Here is a 25,254-nt window from a genome sequence, read left to right as displayed (position 1 = left end):
GACTTTAGCTTATTCACTGTATCCCCCAGAGTTAGATAAGTCCATACCTTTTTCATCTCCGTGCATGCTGTAAGTCTGTTTGACGCACCCACCGCTAGCCTAGCTTAGCACAAAGACTAGATGTAAATGGCTACCGCTAGCATACTAATCCCAATAAGTGACAAAATAACACCAACATTTTCCTATTTACATGTTGTGATTTGTATAGTCACAGTGTGTACAAATAACAAGGTCATATGAGACAGCCATTTTTTAAACGTTTAAATACTGGGAACTATTTTCTCAGAAGGCGAAGCACTGCTACTTGGGCGGAGTGATTAGCGCAGCACCCGAGAAGCGCCGTTCCGTCAACAAAACCAACGTGACTAACTAGCTAGTAGCGAACGTGATTCATGATCATGGCTGACTTTGAGGAATTTTATTTGGTATCAAACCAAGATCCAGAACCATATCGTTTTGAGCCAGAATACACAGACGAGGAGTTACAAACTTTGTAAGCTGATAGACAAGATGCCAAACAGACTGAGGTCCAGGGGAGAATCAGAACAGGAGTAGCCTACTATTTCACAAACAAGGTCACTGTTTCTCAAAAATGAAAACTGCCCATCCCCCCCTCCAATTCATTAGCAAGTTGAAGGCTACAATCCTGAAAGTTACCTTTAGCACCGCTTATTTGTTAATGGGGCGATAGAGCGCGTTTGTGACAACACAAAACTAACATTACAGGGGATACATGGACCCCAGGAACAACTGTAATAGTAGTGAGCACCCTATTCATGTAATAGTGTCACTAAGGTTACATTACATCTAGCTAATGGCACTGTAACAGTAGGCTAGTCATCTAAAAACAGAACAGAACACTTACCGCAGCTGCAGGTGATCCACTTTGTCCTGTCTTTACTATCGATGGGATGGCCGTATCCTTCAGCACACGTTTCATGGTCCGTGTGGCAAATTCCATTTTTTCAAAATAGTCGTCCTCAGTGAAATGTTCTGAGCAAACGCGATAGTCCTTGATGATGTCTACAGGTGTGTTTGGATCTATATCCAGAGCAAGTAGCCATTGATTCATCAGGTCAGCGTTTTTGGTTGGAATTTCTATGAAACATCATGGTATTACCTGGTCTCCCCTGTTTATTGTCACAGCTCTTTACAATACAGCGAACACCCATGATTGTAAACTTTGCATTTACTATCTAGTAATTGCTGACTCTATTACTCCAACTCTGAGCGAACTCTCTGCTCCTCACCACGGCGCTTCTCGGGTGCTGCGATAATCACTCCGCCCAAGTAGCAGTGCTTCGCCTTCTGAGAAAATAGTTCCCAGTATTTAAACGTTTAAAAAATGGCTGTGTCTCATATGACCTTGTTATTTGTACACACTGTGACTATACAAATCACAACATGTAAATAGGGAAATGTTGCCATTATTTTGTCACTTAAGCCCCTTTCACACAGAGATTCCGGAAAATACACGGATAAAGTGACCCGGGATTTGACCCGGGTTCATTTGATTTTGGTTCATTCACACTGCCAGTGATTTTCCGGAATCAGAGAGCGCGTTCACACACAACCCGTGTATGTCCCGGAAAGACACGTGACATCGATGTGACTTGTAATGTCTCAGCAGCGTCTTCAGTTTGCTTATGAGCTGCGATTTCTCTCTCGAGAAACCACGCTTGTGCATTTATTTCTCTGATTCGATCATAAAATTGCGCATTTCGTACCGTTTCACAGCTGGCGAACGATCCCGCGCTTCAGCGTCATCACTACGACACGGCATTATTACGGCTTTTGTTCACACAGCGCGCGACCCGGGACTGAACACGGCAATGTTACTAGGTCCCCAACCCGGCATCGATCCCGGCATTAAACCCGGGTCGTGTTTGCGTTCACACAGAAGGCGTTCCGGCAATTTGCCGGCAATTTCCCGGGTTCAATGCGCTGTGTGAAAGGGGCTTTATTGGGATTAGTATGCTAGCTGTAGCCATTTACATCCAGTCTTTGTGCTAAGCTAGGCTAGCGGTGGGTGCGTCAAACAAACTTACAGCACGCACAGAGATGAAAAAGGTATGTATGGACTTATCTAACTCTGGGGGATACGGTGAATAAGTCCCAAAAAGTCGAAGTGTTCTTTTAAGTGTGTACAAAAAGTATACATGTTTGGTATCATTTAAAGTGTGTCAGTGCGCCTGGTAAAATGGTCTCATTCTTCCAGCCATAATGCAAAGCTAAAAGAAGTTCTAGAAAATGAGAAGTGTGGTGTGCCCCTTAAAGGTGTGCCTTCCCCAGATCCTCCATTAAAAGTACCTCCTGTATGTAAATCTCTTCTACAGGTTTCAAGAATCCATTCAATTACAAATTCTGATCCCACAGTTGTGAACCCCTTAATAGGCCTATGTCACACTTCCTGCTTCCGGAACGCGGAGTAGGGATTCAGAACTTCCGGTCAACAGTATTTCTCGATAAGGATTTAGATTATCAGCCATAATGTCTAAACCATCCGAGGTAGACTGACCACGAGCTATGAGGTTATGAAACGAAGGTTTTTGCTCCTGTAGAAGCTATAAGTTTGTATGAAATCAACCTTGTTTTAAGAAAAACATGTTTTAGCCGCGATCTTATGGAAAAAAAACTACACTACCCACAATCCTAAGCGTAGCAGCAACGTCTGCTGATTGGTCCAACTCACTGTTACCATAGAAACGTTTACCTTACTGGCGAACGGCCCGCCGCTGTTGTTGTAGTGTACCGGGTTGCTCTGCGTCAGGACGTAGACAGCCATACCTCAGCTTTCACGCTTTTCCACTTGAGAGTTTTCATTTACCATCTGAACCACATCGTCATATGTGACTTCAGGCAGGTTGCGGAGAGATTTGGTCCAGCGGTATCTATCGGACTCCGCCATTGTAAAAAGCTAACTGGAAGAGCCGGATCCCTACTAAAAGACGTACTTCCGGTCTTCAATTTTTTCGTGACATAGGCCTATAGGGGACCAAAATCGAATTATAATGACAGACTTGCATTTGGTAAGCATATTGAATTATCTGGGTTTATAAGGAAAATTGGCAAAAGGTTCGGGGAGTCTGTAGGTAGTCTTCCCACACGATTGCTGTGTGTAGTTTTCATTGGCAGGTAAATATTTCTAAGTATTTCTACAATTCCTCAATCCCTCTGAATTGTTGTTATTATATATGATTGATATATGATCAATAATCGGACAAAATGCTCTGTCTGTGAAGGCCTCTAAGTTATGGAACAGTATCCCCATCACTGTCAGGGAATGTGCCACATTTCCTATATTTAAAACCAAACTCAAAGTGTGGCTTAAAGCAAACCAGTCTTGTGACCATTAAGTGACTCTTCTTTTATTTTGCTTGTACTTATTCATTTTTGTCATTTTGTATGTTATAACTTCTGTATTTCTGTAATTTGCCTAGGGACTACGGATGTAAATTAGCCCTGTGGCTATAATCCGGCATGTTTACGTCTGTTTTTGTTGTTTCAATGCAGATGTTCATTAATGTGCATTGTCCCTATCAAATAAATAAAATAAATAAAATAAAATAAATAAATTGTAAACATTTGATTTTATTCTGACTGACTCTGAAATTGTTTTCCCAAGTAGATTAAACAGATTCGTATGTTACCGCAAGTCTGCGTCAGCTTAGTGACGACTAATATTTGGCACTAATTCAAGTGTACTTTGTTTGCAAAGACAAGAAGTGAATTTCCGTTTAGGACAGAAAAAATGCTGCTTGACCAACCTAAATTTGGGTATGTCTTACCTCTGTTTTAATGTAATGTTACTTTAAATAAGTGTACATGGGAAACCACGGCATGGCCAATCCAAAACTATTATAAGAGAAGTAATGTTGGTCGACTTATATCTGTAGTAGTGGCCATACCTCTGCCTGAAGTAAACGTTACTTTAAATTCAAGTGTATGCAAAAACCATTGGACCGATTTAGACGGGCTTACATCCCCAAACTGTTCCCACAAAGTTGGGAGCATGAAATTGTCCAAAATATCTTGGTGTGCTGAAGCATTAACAGTTCCTTTCACTGGAATTAAGGAGCCAAGCCCAACCCCTGAAAAACAACCCCACACCATAACCCCCCTCCACCAAACTTAACACTTGGCACATGCAATCAGGCAAGTACCTTTCTCCTGTAGCTATTGACTCTGCAGAAAGTTGGCAACTTCTGCGCACTGTGCGCTTCAGCATGCGCTGACCCCGCTCTGTGGTTTTACGTGGCCTAACACTTCCGTGGCTGAGTTGCTGTTGTTCCCAATTGCTTCCCCTTTGTTATAATACCACTAACAGTTGACCGTGGAATATTTCATAGTGAGAAAATTTCAGGAATGGACTTATTGCACAGGTGGCAACCTATCACGGTACCACGCTTGAATTCACTGAGCTCCTGAGAGCGACCCATTCTTTTGCAGATGTTTGTAGAAGCAGTCTGCATGCCTATTTATACAGCTGTGGCCATGGAAGTGATTGGAACACCCGAATTCAATTATTTGGAGGAGTGTCCCAATACTTTTGGCAATATAGTGTATGTAGTTAGATGAATATACAGTATCTAGATATATCTTTTACACATTTGCGTCCTAATCTTAGTAAAAAAAGAGGTTGCTTTGTAGAATAACTACTCTTAAGATGATCTGTTTATTATCATTTGGAGTCTTTAATTAATAAATGAAATATTCTTTGCTTTTAATACTCCTATTAGGTTTGAAGCCATCAGATGTCATTTGCCTCATCAAGGATCATTTATCACAGATAGAGCCTCGTCTCTCCGCTGCTCATCATGCTGTTCTCCTGGACTTCATTGTGAAAACATATGTTCCTCATCAGAGGCTTTATCAGGCATTTTTCAACGGTGAGACGAGTCTGAAATACATCAGCTGCGAGCTTGAGATTGAAAGCCCACCTCATCCGCAGCCCCTCTGTGAAGGTTCAGACGCTGTGGAGTGGGAACAGCAGCAGACTCTGAAAGACCTGCGTTTGGCTCAGTCCGAAATAGAAGCAGAAATCAAGGGACTCAAAGAGAAGACCGAAGCTCAGATGACGGCAACATTGCAGGCCAGTTTAAATGGTCTTCCATTTGAAGGCCGGATGAGCAAACAGGTACAAAATATCAGTTATTTACAGTATAAAGACCAAAATTTGCTTTGATGTTCTGAATGATTATGAGCTGGTTTCTTACTGGTCTCTGTTATATTCTCATATATTGAAATTCTTTCAGTGTAAGTCTATGTGATTTTTCCACCTGGTTTATCATCCACCAGGCAAAAATGTGCATGTTTCTTTGGAAAGTAAATTGTGATAGACTACAGAAGTGTCCGTCAACTTTTTCAGCACCATTGGCTCCGGAAGTATTTTTTCCATTAATTTCTCCCATAGGGATTTCAAAAAAGTCTTCATTAAAGCATTATAAGCCATGATCCGATCCAATCAGCTATGAGGTGAATCATAACATTACAAACTTTGATTGGAAGCAAAAAAAGTATTTGAAAATTGTACTTTGAGGCTCTAGTGAGGGAACAGCATAATCTAATTAAAAATGGAGAAATATAAAACGTAAAAATTAAAAATGTTGATTATATATACAAATAGATTTTACGTTTATTGTACAATATGCATATATATTTAAATATTTAAGTATTTTGAGAGTGTAGTGAAAGCGATTTGATTACATCATTCACAGTGCTTCATGGGAGTGGGCGGGGCTAAAGAGATCTTTTGGTGCATTTCGCTTTTTTCGACTCTCTGGTGGAATTTTCTGTACATCATCATGGGTCATGTAGTTTTTCACCACGAATTCCACTGTTAAACACAATTATTTTAAAACTAAGTTGAAGTAATGCAGGCTGACGGCTTCAGCTGGAGCAAGTACTATCAATTAACAACCCCGTGGCTCACAGTGAGGCTGTCTTTAAAGGTTTATAAGTTATTGTTTAAAACCAATTTCCCTATAGAGAAAATGAATGAAGTTTCTACTTCTTGAACCAGATTGTTGCACTCTCTAGTGATGGTTGACATAATATACACCACAAACTGATGATTTACGATAAGAAGCAGAAATGGAGGAACTGATGGCAACACTGCAGGCCAAAACAGTCTTCCATTTGAAGGCCGTATGAGCAAACAGCAACAAACTCAAATTTGCTAAGATGTTCTGGTGATTACTTGGTGGTTTCTTACTGGTCAAGCCCAAAATCTGGGGAATTTTGTTTTTACCGGCCTTCATCCACCAAGTAAAAATAAGTATGATTGCTTTGAAAAGTAATGGTAATGGCATTTCATTGACATGTTTATCAAAAGGAATAAATATCAAGTTGACATATTGTTGGACAGTGTCTCCGAAGCAACCTGAAATTATGTTTCCTGCTCAGTGGTGATATATAAAACAGGATTATGATCCTAAGCTGCCCTGTAGCTGTTGGCACACTATTACCTTTTGAGAAACCATCAAAGTAAATCTCCAAGCTATTGGCGAGCGGCTCTGATGCGTATCCGCAGGGCTTCCACCAGCACTGACTTAAAAAACTTATTTTGCAAAGTTTGCCATTTTATTGCACAATGTGAAATGTGAAGGCTGTAATAATTCATACTGACAGAAGTAACAAAGGATTATTTCTGTTGCGCATTGTCCTATGGTTATCACCCTCGTACTGAAGACCACTTCTTGCTTAATATCTTAAGGAGCTGCAGGCTGTCAGCAGTTACCAGATAAGATGGATTAAAGGAGCACCGCTCTGTTATTTAACCCAGTTGAGCACAACTGCCTTGGCCACTTTTTCAACAGCTTTGGTTTTTCTTATAAAAATGAACACACGGACTAAGATTGCAGCCTCTACAGAAGCATATATCATTGCTTAACAGCCTCAGAGCTTGTGGTAGGTCTGCCTTGAAAGGTTTATATGCTGTCGAGGAAAATCAATTTCTCTGGGGAGAAAATAAATGGGATATTTACTTCTGAGACCCAGCACTTTTCTCTCTATTCTCTCACTGGAAACCAATGTTGTTGAGCTCTGTGTAATTGTGCTAGAGGGCGCTCATGATTGAAAGAGCGAAAAGGAGAACGAAAAAAGCAAATATAAGGGAAGAAGAATAAGCAAATGTAGTACGTCCAGATTACATTCATACTATATAGAACATTTTTAGAAGTCAAAATGAAAGTACCTACTCGAGAGTATGCGATTTCAGACGAAGCCTGTCACGGTTAAATGATTACTGGATGAATGATTAATGATAGTTACTGCTTACCTTGCTACTACTAAATATAACAAATGAGTTTTAGCAACTAATTACACAAATGTTCGATTATCTTCTTTTGTAGATGAGGCTTCAGTGCTTAAAGTCCCCCTTTGGTCAATCATTTTAAAATTAAAACTAATCTTTGATCACAAAAATGACATATTTAAACGTTTTTTTTCTTAATTTTTTTTTTTCGTCATGCCTTAAAATAGCTTGAATATAACTCTACAGCTTGCCTCATTTAGTATATGCGGTTTTATGAATATGCAAGTTAGTCCCGCCTCCACTCACTCACACCAGCTTAGAGATTCACTCGTTGATGTGATTGGTTACAAGGTAGTTTGTGACTCAGAAACACCAGCGAATTCAAACCGTGCTTTTGACTGTCTTTGGTTCACTGCAGGTTTAAGGAGAAAATACTCAGCAATGGTGTTGACTTATGAATTTGTACATGGTTTGAGTTAAAGCATATTAAAAACAGACATAAAATTAAAAGTTTTTTTTTTTTTTTTTTTTTACCACAGGGGGATTTTTAACTCATTGGGGATAAAATGAAAGATGGGATCAAAGAATTAATCGCAAAAAAACTTTTCTTTGACTCATATTCTCTCCTTTAGGAGTTAGAAGAGCTGCTGCGCAGTTGTCTGCAGTCGCAAGGAGAAATTATATTGGAGTCTCTGATGAAGGAAGCCCATCTCACTGAGAATCTGCTGCAGATTGAACCGAGGCACTGCGCAAATCAACCAGTTTCCCCTGAAAAGCACAGTGTGGCAACTCCTACAAAATCAAAGAAGAAGTGAATTTGAAATACAGTTCTATAAAAGTTGTATATTTTCAGATATTCATGAAATATAATAAAAATAGATGATACCTTCTTTGTGTATATTGTGTGTACTGTGTGTAGAGGCCATATCCACAATGCAGCTAATATGGTTGATTTTTACAACCTAATTCACTTACCAAATGGAGTGATAAATTAGGAGATTCATGCCCACATCTAAACGAGTTCCTTGAAATAAGCAATGGCCATAGAAAACCAGCGGAAGCTCTGGTTTTATTGACTGCATTTCATTAAGTATATGAACAGTTTGGCAGTGACTTTTCACTACAATAAAACATTTTATGTGCAATTTCTTAAGACCAAAATCAAGCCAAATTTGTTTTATACAGCTTAAAGTAAAAGTTGACCCCACAATAAATATTCTGTCTATCACCTTTATGTTGTTCCAAACCTGTATGACTTTCTTTCTTCTGTAAGACACAAAAGAAAAACATTGCCCAAACAATGGAAGTCAATGGGAAGTCAGTTTGGACACCAGCGTTCTTCAAAATAATCTTCTTTTGTAATGAAAGAAAGTCATACAGGTTTGGAATAAAACATTTTGATATGTAACTATACTGTATCACATATACTAATGAAGAAGACAGTGATTCTCAAATGCTACTAAATTAATTTAATCACTAATCCTTTTACAGCTCAACATTAAAAACTAAAACCAACCATCAAAGATAAATAAATATATATTCTGGAGTTACAAATGTCAGGTCTGTATAATTCAATTTAATGTTCAAGAACAACAACAGCAAAAAAAAAAACAACTAATTCAGCTACAGTATTAAGCACCATGATGAGGTTATTTTAATAAAACTAAGAGGCTAATAATGCCTTTTAGAAATAGCACCATAATTAGGATTGTCGTTTTTATACTATGAAATTAAATTTTTTTCACACAAGCATACATCATTTCATAAGTATACACTACCATTCAAATGTTTGGGGTTGGTACAATTTTGATGTTTTTCAAAGAAGGCTCACCAAGACTTATTATTATTACAATTTAGAAGAACTGTTTTGATATATTTGTAATTTATACCTGTGATGCAAAGCTGAATTTTCAGCATTAGTCTTCAGTCACATGATCCTTCAAAAATCATTCTTATATGCTGATTTGATGCTCAAGAAACATTTTATTATTATCAATGTTTTGAAGACAAGAAAGTTTTTAAAAAAACAGCATTTGTTTAAAATAGTCTTTACTGTCACAATTTATCAAATGTGTCCTCCTATCTGAATAAAAGTATACATTTCTTTTAATTACTGACCCCGAACTTCTGAATGGTAGTGTAAATAATTCTAGGAGTACAAATAAAGAGTGTATTGTCCAGAGTTCAGTATATTCACTGATAAAACATCCAAAGCTAATTATTTCACACTGCTTGCTACAGAACAAATAGTCCACAAAACAAATTTAAAGCTTAAAGGGTTAGTTCACCCAAAAATGAAAATGCTGTCAGTAATTACTCACCCTCATGTTGTTCCAACCCCGTAAGACCTTCGTTCATCTTCGGAACACAAATTAAGATATTTTTTATTAAATCTGAGAGCTGGATCACTCTAAGGCATTATAACTTGCTGGCCCAGAAAATGTATTAAAGAGATCGTTAATATAGTCCAAGTGACTACAGTGGCTCAATCTTAAGTTTATAAAGCAACGAGAATACTTTTTGTGCGCAAAAAACCCACAAAAATAACGACTTTATTCCACTATTCATTTCCTTCTCTCTGGGCCTCGAGTTTTTTCACGTAGTATAACTGCGCAGCGCTTCTGTGTTGTAGGTCACACGCATCACACACATGACCAGCGTCGGCCAATAGTGAGCCTAGGAATAAAGTCGTTATTTTGGGGGTTTTTTGCGCACAAAAAGTATTCTCGTCACTTTATAAACTTAAGATTGAGCCACTGTAGTCACTTGGACTATATTAACGATGTCTTTAATAACTTTTCTGGGCCAACAAGTTATAATGCCTTAGAAGCCTATGGAGGAGTGATCCAGCTCTCAGATTTAATCAAAAATAATTAACTTAATTTGTGTTCCGAAGATGAACGAAGGTCTTACGGGGTTGGAACAACATGAGGGTGAGTAATTACTGACTTTTTAAATTAAACTACTTTTGTAGTAAATTAATAAATTACTTTTGGGTGAACTAACCCTTTAAATAATATAAAATATGTATGATCAGTAAGATTTTTAATTATTAAGCTGATTGGGGAGGTTGAGGATATAATTGAACCATGTAAATCTTTGGTTTACTTTACCAGGAAAACTGTGCAAATACAATACATGTGAAAAAAAAGCAGAAAGTTTGACCTTCAGTAATCTCAGTGAGTTACAGAGCCCAATTACCATTCCTTCCATTAGGCCCCAAAAAACTTCAAACACATGATGGCAGATGGAGATTAGTTTGCTTGAGACATTCTGGAGTCTGATCCAGTGAAGTTGAGCATCGCCTGAACCAGCTCTGGCAAACCATAGTCGTGCTTCCAGCCCCAGTCACTGCGGGCACTGGTGTCATCGAAGATCTCTGGCCAGCTATCAGCTAGAAGAAATAACAGATGTCACACTGACCTGTGTTCAGTTTGGAAATTGCATTGTCTTGTTTTTTTAATGTCCACCAAATATCATAATGCTTGCTTTAAGTGCCACTATTATGCAATTTTAAATGTTCCTAATTTTGTTTTGAAGTCTCCTACAATAAGTTTACATGCATCCAAAGTAAAAAAACACTTTAACTTTCTCATAATATACATCGCAGCATCACCTCTTTTCTCAGTGTCTGAAACGGTTTAATCAAGGATTTGGTCTCTCTAAACCCCTCCTTTCCTCCTTTTGAGTTTGAGTGCGAGTCAAGTAGACGTTGTTTGTGGGCAGCCAATGAAGCTGGCATTATGCACATTTGTAATAAATGTATGTAGGTTCATGCAGGAAGTAAGACTGAAATTACTGACAAATCATTTCAGGTTGTTCAGAATCAATTATTTAATTTAGGAGACAATAACTCTATGGGTCCTATTTTAACGATCTAAAACGCAAGTATCAAGCGCGAAACGCAAATAATTTTGTGGGCGGATCTCTTGTGGGCGTAAATCTAAAATGGGTTGGTCTGAAGTAGCTTCATTATTCATAGGTGTGGTTTGGGCGTAATGTGAAATAAACCAATCAGAGCATCATCTCACATTCCCTTTAAGAGCAGGCGCGCTTGTTCCATGGTGGATGGCTATTATAATGGCGGATTTGCCAGGTGCATGCCAGGAGCGGATCACATCCGAGGAGACCAACGTTCTTGTCAGGGCCGTAAAAGAGGTGACATTGTATGGGGATGGGAGAAACCCACCCAAATTAGCTTTCGGTTAAACAGGCATATAATAATTTGGGTAAATGTGTAAGCTAGATTTATGCCTATTTTTTCACATCTTCATGGACACCACAATGATTTCCCTCGTGTGGAATATTTTTCCTTGTAATTATGTATGGTTTGCAAAAATCAAAACTGCTGCTTCTGTGTAGATGAGAGAAGCAAAGTGTATGTGCGTTGTGCACACGCTACATTGATTATGGCCAAGAATGCTTCCCTTAAAATAGCATCTGAACGCGCCACTGACTTTAGACTAGGTTTTTCCTGGTCTGTGGCGGAATTGTTTTCTGGAAGTGCAAAATAGCACCAGGGAACGTTTGCGCCGGAACACGCCTCCTCTTTTCGCTGAACCGCCCCCGGGAGCGCAAGTTCATTCCCTAATTTACCGAAGTGCGTCTGTTGAGGGAAAAGTCCGCTGTGCGTCGGGTGCAAAATAGGAATGATACATGCGTCGGTGTACAAAGTCAATTGCGCTGGGTGCAAGATAGGGCCCTATTTGTCGTGCTCTTTGAAACATGGTAGACCCTTTATATTTTGCGAACTACATGAAAGGTAATATTCAAAACTGCAACTGCAAAAAAATGCAACCACAATTGATATTTAAGAGGATTTTAAATTGGATTTCGACTGATGTGTCAGACTCTTACCAATGGCCTGTCGAACTGGGTCAATCTTATATGTGACCTGCAGGTCTGGCAGGTGCCTCCTGATTTCTCGTTCCAGTTCTTCTGGAGTGAAGCTCATGGCGCTGATGTTGTATGTGCGCATGCCGAGTACCTCAGCGGGAGCTTCCAGAACCTCCAGTGTGGCTCTCAGACAATCCTCAATGAACATCATGGGGAGTCTTGTGTCAGGCCTCAGATTGCACACAAATTTGCCCGTTTTCACAGCATCGTGGAAAATCTGGACAGCATAGTCTGAGAGAAGAGATGGAATAAATGGAGGTGAAGGGTTTACATGGACGCATTAGTCTTCCAGACCAGTGTTATTAATCATATACTGTTATACCATGTATATTATAAGTCAGCATGAAACCAAAGTTGAGATCATTTTTTCTTTCTATTGTGACGTATATCTGAGTGAAACGGCTTCTCCAACTAGAAAAATGTAGGGCAGGACTTGATTTTGTCATCAGAGAGATGCTGCAAGAGGGAGGGGAAGTTATTTTGATGAAAGATTATGAGGGTGTCACAGTGGCTGCGTCCGAAAATTGATAAATACTGCCCGAGGATGCATTGCAAGGTCGGAAGGCAAAAAGGCACGTCCGAATTCAGTGTTAATTTCACTTCCTGTCTACAGAGATACCTTCATCTGATCGATTTTTGAAGGCAGCATAGATCTATCCTTCATTACCCTTGATATCCCAGAATCCTGTGCTTTCCATTCTGTGAGTTGAGCTAAAAAAAAATAAAGATGGCATTTGAAAGTTGCGGCTGGTCGTCAGTTTGTGTGTAAATGTACATTTTTGATCAACGTTTTCCACCGAAATCAGTTTCATGAAGCACCTTCGTGCACAAACGCTGTCTGCAAGTAATTGCCTGATAAGGCAGCGAGGCGACAAGTCAGCAGCCTACGTTTTCGGATGCAGTCAGTGTGTGGCTGTAATGAAGAGCATTACGTAGGAGCATAAACAGAAAAGTCTCTCATTATAAATCTAAAACCAAACACGCAGGAGATTACCAAGAATAAAGCATATAACACAACCACATAAAATAAAGATGACACGGAACAATGAACAATGAGGAAACTTAGAACTTAAATATACAGAGATAATGAGGTAACTAAATGAACAACAGTTAATCAGTAACTAAGAGAACTAAGCTGCAAAAAGAACACACAGTCTAATCGGGACAGGAAAAACAAAACCGAAACAAAATGAAACTGAAAAGACTGAGATCATTAGAGTAGATCCCTCTCCTGGAAGGTGCAACCTCGCACCACTAATAGTCCAACTGTGGAGGGAGAGGGGGGCTTTGGAGGAGGACCAGGGGCTGCAGAATGAAGTCAACAGTGGGGGAGCCGAGGGACTGAAAGGAGCCAGTGGAGACGGGGCTGCAGGACTGGCTGTCTTTCGTAGAGGAGGTGGGAGAGGGAGGCTAGGTGGGACCACTGGAGACGCAGGAAACTTTGAGCTGGACGGGACCAATGGAAACTCAGGAGACTTTGAGCTGGGCGGGACCAGTGTCGGGCTCGGGCTCCAGGGCGATGATTGGCACAGGCATCGTCTCTGGCACTGGCATCGCTGCAAGCTCTGGCTCTTTGTCTGCAGTGGGCTCTGGCATAGGCTCTGGATCCTGAGTGGGGCTATTTTTACTGATCTTTAATTTATTTTTATTTAACTTTTAATCATTTTAATACTTTAGTAGTAATTACTTTATTTCAGTTTAGTTGCCAAGGCAACATTTCATATTTTCTTTAAGTCCCCCTGTGGTCAATCATTCTATCCCTAAAAACTTATCTTTGATCACCAAAATGACACATTTAAGTGTTTTTTTTTTTCCTTTCTTTTCTTCACGCCTTAAAATAGCTTGAATGTAACTCTACAACCTTGATTTTCAGGGGGACTTTTTTTAAGTTTAAGTTTTCCATTTAATATTTTCTATTTTATGTCAGCTTTATTTAAAAGTGTTAGCTTACAACAACAACACTGTTCCTAAGGAGATACGCTCACCTGTAGTTCCTCCACCAGGTTGAGAGTCTGCAGAAATGATTCCTGGGTATCTGAGACAGCGGAAGTCAAGACCTAACCTGTGATGGTAATACTAGAAAATACAATAAAGAAATGTGAATTGAATAATGCAGTGTGAATAATAACCAAAGCAAAATATGCATTCAATTCATATGCATTAAGACCTAGGCCTAGGCTTGTACTCTTTCTTTTCTCATTCTCTTTTAATATCATGCTAAAATTAAAATCCCCAAAAATATTTAGGATTTGCAGGTGTTCTCAAATCTGTACTGACCTCTCCCATTAGCTCAGCGTGAACCTTGGACACTCCGTAAATGGTTCGTGGTCGTTGGATGCACAGATCAGGGGTGGGGTTTCGAGGGGAGGAGGGGCCAAAGGCTCCAATAGTGCTGGGCACGAAAAGACGGAGCCCATGTTCTCCGGCAATGTCAAGAACGTTGTGCAACCCTAAAGATGAGGAAGTTGGAAAAGAAATCTCTATGTACCTTACCACTGAAAAGTGAATAAAACAGATGTCAAACCCCTCGGTGACTAACCAGTGATGTTGACGTCACGAGCAAGGGACACATTGGCCTCTCCGACTGCACTCAGAAGGGCGCTGTAGTGTATCAACCAAGTGATGCGGTTGTTTACAACAATCTCACGCAAGTTTTTGTAGTCCAAAATGTCGGAATATATAAAGGGACCTGAAGTCAAAATTTATAATTAAAAGCCTAAAATCAGTGTAATTAAAAAAATAAATATAATAATATATTTTTGTTTGATATATACACTCACCTAAAGGATTATTAGGAACAACATACTAATACTGTATTTGACCCCCTTTCGCCTTCAGAACTGCCTTAATTCTACGTGGCATTGATTCAACAAGGTGCTGAAAGCATTCTTTAGAAATGTTGGCCCATATTGATAGGATAGCATCTTGCAGTTGATGGAGATTTGTGGGATGCACATCTAGGGCACGAAGCTCCCGTTCCACCACATCCCAAAGATGCTCTATTGGGTTGAGATCTGGTGACTGTGGGGGCCATTTTAGTACAGTGAACTCATTGTCATGTTCAAGAAACCAATTTGAAATGATTCGAGCTTTGTGACATGGTGCATTATCCTGCTGGAAGTAGCCATCAGAGGATGGGTACATGGTGGTCATAAAGGGATGGACATGGTCAGAAACAATGCTCAGGTAGGCCGTGGCATTTAAACGATGCCCAATTGGCACTAAGGGGCCTAAAGTGTGCCAAGAAAACATCCCCCACACCATTACACCACTACCACCAGCCTGCACAGTGGTAACAAGGCATGATGGATCCATGTTCTCATTCTGTTTACGCCAAATTCTGACTCTACCATCTGAATGTCTCAACAGAAATCGAGACTCATCAGACCAGGCAACATTTTTCCAGTCTTCAACTGTCCAATTTTGGTGAGCTCGTGCAAATTGTAGCCTCTTTTTCCTATTTGTAGTGGAGATGAGTGGTACCCGGTGGGGTCTTCTGCTGTTGTAGCCCATCCGCCTCAAGGTTGTGCATGTTGTGGCTTCACAAATGCTTTGCTGCATACCTCGGTTGTAACGAGTGGTTATTTCAGTCAAAGTTGCTCTTCTATCAGCTTGAATCAGTCGTACCATTCTCCTCTGACCTCTAGCATCAACAAGGCATTTTCGCCCACAGGACTGCCGCATACTGGATGTTTTTCCCTTTTCACACCATTCTTTGTAAACCCTAGAAATGGTTATGCGTGAAAATCCCAGTAACTGAGCAGATTGTGAAATACTCAGACCGGCCCGTCTGGCACCAACAACCATGCCACGCTCAAAATTGCTTAAATCACCTTTCTTTCCCATTCTGACATTCAGTTTGGAGTTCAGGAGATTGTCTTGACCAGGACCACACCCCTAAATGCATTGAAGCAACTGCCATGTGATTGGTTGATTAGATAATTGCATTAATGAGAAATTGAACAGGTGTTCCTAATAATCCTTTAGGTGAGTGTATATGTATATATTAATCTATAAATATTTCTAAAATAAAGTGTGTTCAAATTTAAAATACAACTCAAAAATGGAGAATAACTGATGCTTCCCACAACAAGTGAATATATTGACACTCACCGCTTTGGTAAACATGATTTGGGGGTTTCCTGATATCAGACAGAATTACATTATATTTTCCAAACTCCTTCCTGTAACAAAAGATAAACAAAAATCTCATATTTAACATTTTAATGCTACCAAAATCAAAGAGTGCAGTAAACAAGGGGTGCTACTCATTTCCTATTTGTGCATCCTCGTTTCCTTTCCTCGCTTCCTTTCATTGCATCTTAGCTCCATCCCCTTAGGATGTGTACACCTCACTCATGAATCCACAGGAAGCTTCCTCGCTCCTCGCTGTCACTATTATGTTCAGTTCATGGACTTTTAGTTTGTTTTCATTCCTCACATGTGTTTCTCGCCACCGATCAGTCACCATGGACACTAATCACATTCATCACAGCTGCTAATCGCTTAGTTAATCACCACAGTGTATTTAAGTTATTGCCTGTGTTCTGTCTAGTGTCCGGTATTGTTTGTGCGTTGTTGCACGCTGTCTCGTCTGCTGGCTATGTTTCCGAGTTATTTATTAAACTTGTTACCTTTCAATAGTCTCCGTCTTCCTTGGATCTAATCGTGACACTCCACTCCTCACGGCGCAATTATAGAATTGAAATGTCTATCAAGATGACTGAGTTTGATTGGTTTCCGAGTCACAGGCTGGAGGGCGGAGGAGCGAGGAAACAAGGATGTATATTTGAGTATTGAGAAGCACCCAAGATCTTTTTTCTGGAATACCATGAATAAAAAGTTACTACCTGACAGATATTACTGATCTTATTAGACAACCATAGACAGCAAATGCACTTTACAGCACTTTTTTAGCCAATCAGAAACACTGCCTGTCTGCCTATTACATGTCCAGGTTTGCTGAGATCGGGTTGGTTAACATATATTGGGGGCATGGCTTCAGAAGATGGGGTGGTCTAAATCTAAAGGCCACACAACATTTAAAATCTGAACATATTTTAAAACACTAGGCATCATACACTTGCAAACTTTGAAAATGATTAGAGAGAAAAACTGGGCATCATACACTAGACAACTGAGGATCACTCACACACTACCAGACAACGTCATTCCGAACACAACAAACTCACAGATTGCTAGGAGACAGATAACAAATAAAAACAACAAACTAATGATCTCCTCCCACTGGATGGAATCACATTCTAAAGCTTTTTGAAAATGTTTTAATACAAACTGTTCCCATCAAACACTACAAGATTTTATATAAAATCTGTCAACTCTGACTGACCAAACCCTGTAGACTTTTGGCAACTGGCACTGACTGACTGAAAATCAGGGGGCAAATCTAGTGAAGTTATTCCAGCCTGAAGTCTAGTGAACATTATCAAAACTTCTGAAAGCGTTCAGTCTAGGGCTGTCAATAATGATTATTTTGGAAATCGAGTAATCGGTCTATAATTTTGATGATGAATTAAAGGAGTCATAATGTAGAAATTTCACTTTTCCACGAGAATCAATGTATGTTATGATTGCATAATGATTGTACACTGGCCGGGAAGCCGATATTTAAAAGTGAAGCGTTTGTTTACCTCAGGGTTTGTAAAATAGGCCACGTGCACGCGCACGAAAAAACGAGATTTTGATTTCTTCCCCCTCTTGACGTCAAGACGGGGGAGGATATACCAAATATGGACACCGCAAACCTATGCCGCGGGAAGCCCGCCCCTCTCCCCCTCTCCCCCTCAGATTCAGTTTAGTCGACTCGAGAAAGATGGAGAAACCGAGTGTAGCCTACACTTGAGATGCTCTGTGGGTGACTGCCACAAACAACATGCAAATGTGTTTTATCTACCAAAAACGGACGAAACTATCAGGGAACAGTGGAGGAAATTCATTTTTAATGACGCTGTCCCAACAACTCTTTCAAGTGGCGTATCGTTAGGTGTGTGTGCTAAACATTTTACACCGGAATCATTTACAAATTTGGGGCAGTATCAGGCGAACTTGGCCTCGAAGCTCCGTTTGGGAAAAGGTGCCATCCCAACCATCAGGGACTTGCCAGAAATTGAAAAGGTAAGACTGTGTTTTTATTGCTCTACTGTGGTTAACAAATAGCAGCTAACTGCTAATGCGGCTATTGTATGTAACGTTACCTTCGAGGTAAACACGGGGAATGGACTCTACGAATGCTAGCCACATCTTTCCACTTTGTTTTACACTAGCAGCTACAGTAGTGACGGTACAGGAGTCCATGCTCAGTGGCTAAAACTGTTTAAATGCAAGTATAACATCACGTTGCATGTCTAAAGAAGAAACATATTGAATGTCTAAATAACCACAACGTGAAACAAGGCAAAAACACCACATGATAGTAAAAATCTCAAAACCACTGTAAGCTGATAAAAAAAAAAACTACATCTCCGTTAATGTAATCTACATTAAATAAAAGGTAAATTTATGTGGGAGAAAATAGCAACACACGTTTTTGCTCGAACTGATGTTAATGTATGTCTCAGTCAAAATGATTGTCTTTACCATTCAGAGACATCTTGATGTAGACGTGCATCCAACAACTCTACATCTTCCCTTTCCAGCTCTGGTTCAGAGTCCGGCTCAAACATGTACGGTTGAATCCCATATGTCGCGGCCGGGTCGGGTTCTGACAACTTGCGCCATGTCAGTTTGTAATGATGCTGAAGTTACCTGCGGTGTCAACCCCCCTCCTTCCTGCAACCAATCAACGCGCCCCTCATTTGCATTATTATAATGACCGTCCACGACAGCCAAAACATCGCATCAGATCTCGCGAGACAATAATGCCTTTAGAAATAAGGGTCTGAGGGGCTCTGTGTTGATTTTTTTTCCACTTTTCTTTTTTAGAAGTGCCTGAAAGACTATAATAGAGCATTGGGTACCAAAGTTAAAACAACATTATGACTCCTTTAAATAATTGGATCTTTTTTGTTTTTTTGTGGCGATAAAAATAGACCTAGGTGAACAACAGCCTTTAAAATGGCTTAAAATGCATATATAATAGCAATAAGTCAATAATAATTGGTAAAAAACAAATTATCAAAAGCAAGTAATCAGATGTTTTTATTGAACAACACTGTTAAAATACATAATGTAATACACATAAACAAAATCAATTTACTGTATGTTCATTATGTATTATAACAAATGCCTGCAGAGGGCGCCACCAACCTGGTGATTGTTGTTGTTACACTTTACAGCATAATCAAATCTTTGTTTTTTATTGGCAAAACAACATTTAATTCAAATGTCCAGTTAAATATTTAATATTTGGCCTTTATGATAGAAACGCTACAGCCACTGTAATTTCTTGAACAAGAGCATGTGGACATCAAAACATGCAAACTCAGAGCGAGGGTGTAAACTTTTATTTTGAAATCGTGATGAACAACAATTCGCTTATTTGTATAATTCGAGCCGCTGAGACGCGCTTCACGCATGTAAATGATAACAGTGCTAACACTTCGCTATGAAATACAAAGTGCGTCAGATTTTATAAGCACAAATGCACGTCATTGGAAACCCAAACAAACAGCACATGTAGAGTCTGAGTTTGTGTGTGAAGCAGCATTTACTGTGAACACATGGGAAGAAACACATAACCTGCACTCATGTAAATATATTTATTTAACCTTCGTGATTTCACAATAGCACTCTGCTATATTATGATATTTAAATAGTTTTAATATATCGTGCAGCCTTAAAAAATAGTCTTATAATGCGGTTCATGGATTCTCGTCTGTGGAATGCACCACTTTTGGTATTTTACCAGTTAATCGACACGGGTAAATTGCAATTGAGGGTCTTTTAAAATCGAGCACTCGAATTTAATCGAGGAATCATGACAGCGCTAATTCAGTCTCACCTGAGCAGTTTGGCTAGACCCACTCCCAACTGACCCAGACCCCCTAAAATCAAAAACAGAGAGAAAAAATATGATTAACAATCATCATTAGTCATGTGTTACCATGGAGACTACATTTCATGCTTCAGAATGTGGTAACCAGGGAAACGTGACATCTAAAGGTTTATATAACATCCATTTAGGCCTCAAAGCTTAAACACAAAATATTTAAAACAAATGAAATATGGAAAAAATGAAAACTGGTCTAGCCACTTGTCTCCTGCACTCGTACCGGTAATGAGAACTCTGGGATGATCTGATCCAGAGGACACTGAGTGAAAACTGGCATCGGATGTGACTTGGCACGGAGAGAAACTGAGACGTCGAGCTACAACAGCGAGAGGCTGAAAGCCACAGACTGGAGCCACGTGAAGCCGCTGGGCCGTCCCACTCACAGCTCGCACACAGGACCGCATCTCCTACTCACTGCCAACACACACAAACACAGCACATCAGAAATGCACATCCAAAAGAGTCACAAAATCAGTGTCAATGTTTGATATTAAATATCAGAATCGGAAACAATTTCTCCTTTTGCATTTTTTTCAGAAGCTTTTAAAATGATAATTTCTTAGGGTCATTTTACAGCTGCATTATAGGCTATGCATCCTAAAAACATATGGTTATATAATACATAGAGACAGGCATACTTTTATATAACTATAAGGCTAACGTATTGAAACAGTATTTATCTTAGATCATCGGGTTTTAAGCTTGTAATTAATAACCATATTCATAGTTTAAGACTGAATGTCTGGGTCTGGGAAAGAATACAACAATCAAATCTATTCATAAAAGATGTTGATAGAGTTTTAATGTGGCCTTCATACATGAAAAAGAAAAAGAAAAACTACAAATCTGTTAGTTTTACTAAAAAGCAACCCCTGGGTCATAAAAGCACCTGTGGCTGAAGAAGGTGAACGTGGTTTCGCCAAGTGCAGTGTGTTCCTGGAACAAATCCAATCAACCAATTGGATAATAATAGGCTAACAACCAGGGTTAGGGGCTTCTACATCAGTGTTATAAAGGTACCTATCATTTCCCTCTGGTTTTAGGGTCTTTATCTATGAGTAGGTTTATGTTTAGAGGTAGGAATAGGGTTAGAACACATTTTTCAGACAGGAATGTTCTAGGATCAACTAAATATGTTGATCCAGGAATTTGTCTTGGCAAAATCAAACACCCCGGTGCTGCCACCTTCTGGTCATGGCTATAACAGCCTCACACAAAACCAAGACCAAAGTCAAATCCATTAGATTATTTTTAGTTCATAAACTTAATTGATCACCACTTCAAAAGTCACATTATTCCCTTTCGTAGTCTAAAAAATGATCTTAAATAACTTACATTAAATTAAAATAAATTCCGTGGCATGAAGGTTACCTGTTGGTCAATGCGATTATTGGAGGCTGTCAAACAAGAACTTCACCGTGGAAATAATTTAAATCCCTGGGCAGATTCTTCTTTATTTCTTTTCTTTGGTCAGTTCACAACATTTATTAATTATACTTAGTTTTGTAGTTTGACTCACATCTCTGTTTAACACTATTAAAATAGTGCACTTTGCAACCTAACGTGCCTCATGAACACAAACTGGGAGGAGACTGACAGTCTCTAGTTACCAATCAACTCCATTATCTACAAACTGCTTCTGTTGTAACAACACATAGCCGGTGATCTGATGAGTTGCTACATGTATCGCTTAAATTGTTACAATGTCTCAGTTCGGCGGAATGATCAACATTTAGCGCGTTACAATAAAACACATTCCTCCCGTAAATCACGCGGGTCGTAATTTGCGATCAAGTGATGAAAATATCGATAAGGGAAACTTTGATTTACTCACCTTTTATACCACCGCCCTAATCCTCTAGAATAAATGGAAAAGAAACAGGTAAGGGAACCGTATGCTCCTAAAACTACATCAGTCCAACAACAGGTTTAGGTGTAAATGTCTTTCACGGGACAGACACCTTCAGGTCCATCCACCATCAGTATTGCATCAGCTACAGGTCTTCTTCTTAGACTGTCTCGTGGACAGTCTGCTGTGATTGGTCAGCCCACCCGAGACACACCCACTTTACACTGTATGCATTCTAAGATTACATTACCAAATTATCTTAGCTTTATAATTACAGTGGCACACACAAATATCATATTAAAAATAAATAAAATGAAAAAGAATCAAAACAAGTTATATTTATTTTACAGAAAGATTGCACAAACTTTTCACTATTATATATTCATAATTGTATTAGTTTATTAGTTCCATATTTTTGCAAAACATATAGGCCTATTGTCAGCTGATCAAACACAAAACCTTTTTGCTTTCAAAATAATATTCTATCCATAATTGTTTTCTCTCTCTCTCTCTCTCTCTCTCTCTCTCTCTCTCTCTCTCTCTCTCTCTCTCTCTCTCTCTCTCTCTCTCTCTCTCTCTCTCTCTCTCTCTCATAATATTACAAATAGCTCCAGAACACTTGCAGCCTTAATTGGCTCTATTTATATCAAAGTCCCTTTACAATTTTCCCACATGGACAACATGCAAACAAAGGAATGTTATCTATTGCATATCAGTGTGTTTGGATCTTCACCTGCAAGTTACCCGTATACCCACTACCTGTCTTGTGATGTTCTCTTACGAGAGGTTCTCTCGTATTGCGTAAGTTGCTTATGCTACGGGTAAAGTCATCTTTTCTCGAGATATGAAGCCAAAAAATTATCCTTAATTTTTGTATTTATTGTCAACGCAGTGCAGCAGCCAGCAGCCCTCACGCATCAAAGCCCGCCAGAATGGGAGTGGCTTAGCGTATATAAGGAAGGGCTCGGAGGCTGCTTCCCTGATTTTCATCTCTTCAACGAAGCTCTACGCATCGCTGGACTCTGAGAGAAGCCGCCGCCGTCGAAGCAAGCGAATAGCAAGCCAAGGACAGCGTCTGAGGAAGCCGGTCTTCTTCGCCGCCTTCAGCCATCCGTGCCTGCTGCGCTATCCGGCGACAATATCCTTTTTTGCATTCTGTGTGTGTGCTCGCCGCCGCGACACACACTTCTGCTTAAAAGAGCGCAAGGCGTTTTTCTAAAAATGCCTCGCAACTTCTGTGGCTCTGCAAGAGACCGCCACGTGATCTGCGCTCTCTGCCTGGGTCGAGAACACATAGCCCTCGCTCTGTCTTCGGGAGGCTGCATCCATTGCGTTCGACGCCGAGGCTGTCACTCCGCCTGTCCCTGCCGGGCCGCTCAAGAAGAAGCGCCGCTCCCAGAGACCACCGAAAACGCTCTCTCTCCCTCTGTTTGAGCCGCGCAAACTGCGCCGTTCACAAGGGATGTCAGACGGTCACGGGGCTAGTTTTCTTTACGTTACGTGAAAGCTCCCCCGCCCTCGGGCCCCGTTCGCGTGCGTCACTCACCGGCGAAAGGATTTTAGTAAAAGTGTTTTAGTCCCGCCGAGGCCGGACTAACCTCCATTTCTCACACATTTCTCAGTCCCCTCTTAAGTTCAGGCGACTGGAAATATCAATATTGCAGTACATGAGCCTGTTATAATACATGCACGCCTGCAAACAAACGCAGACGCAAAACATGTTGACGCTCTCTGGCTATTCGCCTATTACAACCCCTCTTCCCGCTCTCTCTCCCTTTGTTTGAGCCGCGCAAACTGCGCCGTTCACAAGGGAGTTCAGAGCGGACGTTCACGAGCAATGTTCAGCACCCCGCGTGCCTCACTCACCGGCGAAAGGAGGAGAGAGAGTGTTGTTAGTCCCGCCGAGGCCGGACCAACCTCCAATTCTCACACATTTCTCAGTCCCCTCTTAAGTTCAGGCGGCTGGAAATATTAATATTGCAGTATATGAGCCTGTTATGATACATGCACGCCTGCAAACAAACGGCCAGCACCGCCAGGGCAGTGTCAGATCCAGGAATCTCTGCGATCTAGCAGAGCGCCTCCTCGTTTGGGTTCAGCACTCGCTACGCTCCCTGAGAGCCGCGCACGTGCCAGGCCACCTGAACGACGGCCCAACATTCCCCCGGGAGAATGGTCCCTGCATCCTCAGACAGTCCAGTTACTATGGCGCCTTTTCGGCAAAGCGGAAGTCGACCTTTTCGTGTCAAAAGACAACGCTCATTGCCCAAGGTTCTTTTCAAAGAACGAGGACGCGCTGGCCCAAACCTGGCCCAGCCGCCCACTGTATGCTTTCCCTCCGATCTCGCTGTTACCACAGGTAATCAAGAGAATCAGGGAAGTATGCCGCTCGGTGCTCCTCATAGCCCCGCGATGGGAGAACCAAACCTGGTTCCCAGAGCTGATGCGGCTGTCACACGTGGCCCCATGGCCGATTCCAGTGAGGAGAGATCTTCTCTCTCAAGCCGGCGGCTCAATTTGGCATCCCCATCCAGAGCGCTGGTCTCTGCATGCATGGATAATCAACGGATACCCGTTGCCTTGCCAGAGGGGGTCGTGAACACGATCACGCAGTCTAGAGCTCCTTCTACGAGAAGGCTATACGCGTCTAAATGGTTTGTGTTCTCCGCGTGGTGCGCCGGCAAATATCTAGACCCACGAACTTGTGGGGTCTCGTGGGTGCTTTGCTTCCTTCAAGAGCTGTTGGACGAGGGCAGGTCCCCCTCCACGCTCAAAGTGTATGTTGCGGCTATTGCAGCGTTCGCGGAGTCGACGCACGGCCAGTCAATAGGAAGGAACGAGCTCATCATCTGCTTCCTTAGAGGAGCCAGGAGGATGAATCCCCCGCGGCCCCCATCAGTTCCTATTTGGGATCTTTTTTTGGTCCTAGAGGCCCTGAAAACACATCCCTTTGAACCATTCGATTCCGTGGATCTAAAATACCTTTCGCTCAAAACCGTTTTTCTGATAGCCCTGTCATCAGTCAAACGTGTGGGGGATCTACACGCGCTGTCTGTTAGCGCCGCGTTTCTCGAGTTCGGACCAAATGACTAAGTCATCCTCAAACCGAGACATGGTTATGTCCCCAAGGTGATTGGCACTCCCTTCAGAGTGCAGGTCATCTCTCTATCGGCTCTGCCAACATCCGGTAGCGAGGGCGATAATAACCTCCTCTGCCCTGTCAGGGCGCTGAGAGTTTACATT

General features: G+C 40.8%; 2 protein-coding genes across 2 annotated transcripts; one reads left to right on the top strand and one right to left on the bottom strand.

The window, feature by feature from the left end:
• Positions 1-1,019: 1,019 nt before the first annotated feature.
• cUnh8orf74 (chromosome Un C8orf74 homolog) lies at positions 1,020-8,114 on the top strand (the record flags this gene model as incomplete). The annotated part of the gene is made up of 3 exons (XM_084394161.1): positions 1,020-1,029; positions 4,740-5,137; positions 7,888-8,114. 3 exons carry the CDS (start codon positions 1,020-1,022, stop codon positions 8,068-8,070), a joined length of 591 nt encoding a protein of 196 aa, XP_084250287.1. The 3' UTR covers positions 8,071-8,114.
• Positions 8,115-10,335: 2,221 nt separating this feature from the next.
• LOC311280339 (L-threonine 3-dehydrogenase, mitochondrial-like) lies at positions 10,336-22,171 on the bottom strand. Its single transcript, XM_084392440.1, has 9 exons — positions 21,997-22,171; positions 20,383-20,576; positions 20,112-20,154; positions 16,265-16,335; positions 14,691-14,840; positions 14,429-14,601; positions 14,137-14,227; positions 12,113-12,382; positions 10,336-10,649 (listed from the first exon to the last, which is right to left on the bottom strand). Exons 2-9 carry the CDS (start codon positions 20,564-20,566, stop codon positions 10,510-10,512), a joined length of 1,122 nt encoding a protein of 373 aa, XP_084248566.1. The 5' UTR covers positions 20,567-20,576; positions 21,997-22,171; the 3' UTR covers positions 10,336-10,509.
• Positions 22,172-25,254: the final 3,083 nt, after the last annotated feature.

The sequence above is a fragment of the Rutilus rutilus genome, assembly GCF_951802725.1.
Source record: "Rutilus rutilus genome assembly, chromosome: 21".
Lineage (NCBI taxonomy): Eukaryota > Metazoa > Chordata > Actinopteri > Cypriniformes > Leuciscidae > Rutilus > Rutilus rutilus.
The sequence above is the reverse complement of the archived record's forward strand: the minus strand, read 5'-3'. Positions and strand labels throughout refer to the sequence as shown.

Bases quoted from the DNA above. Each gene is read 5' to 3' on its own strand.
- LOC311280339 (XM_084392440.1), bottom strand. From the start codon at position 20,566: ATGCGGTCCTGTGTGCGAGCTGTGAGTGGGACGGCCCAGCGGCTTCAC. The intron at 14,228-14,428 runs GTCAGTACAGAT...TGTATTTTCTAG, and splicing joins ACGCTGAGCTAATGGGAGAG to TATTACCATCACAGGTTAGG. The intron at 12,383-14,136 runs GTGAGCGTATCT...CTCTTCTCTCAG, and splicing joins ACCTGGTGGAGGAACTACAG to ACTATGCTGTCCAGATTTTC.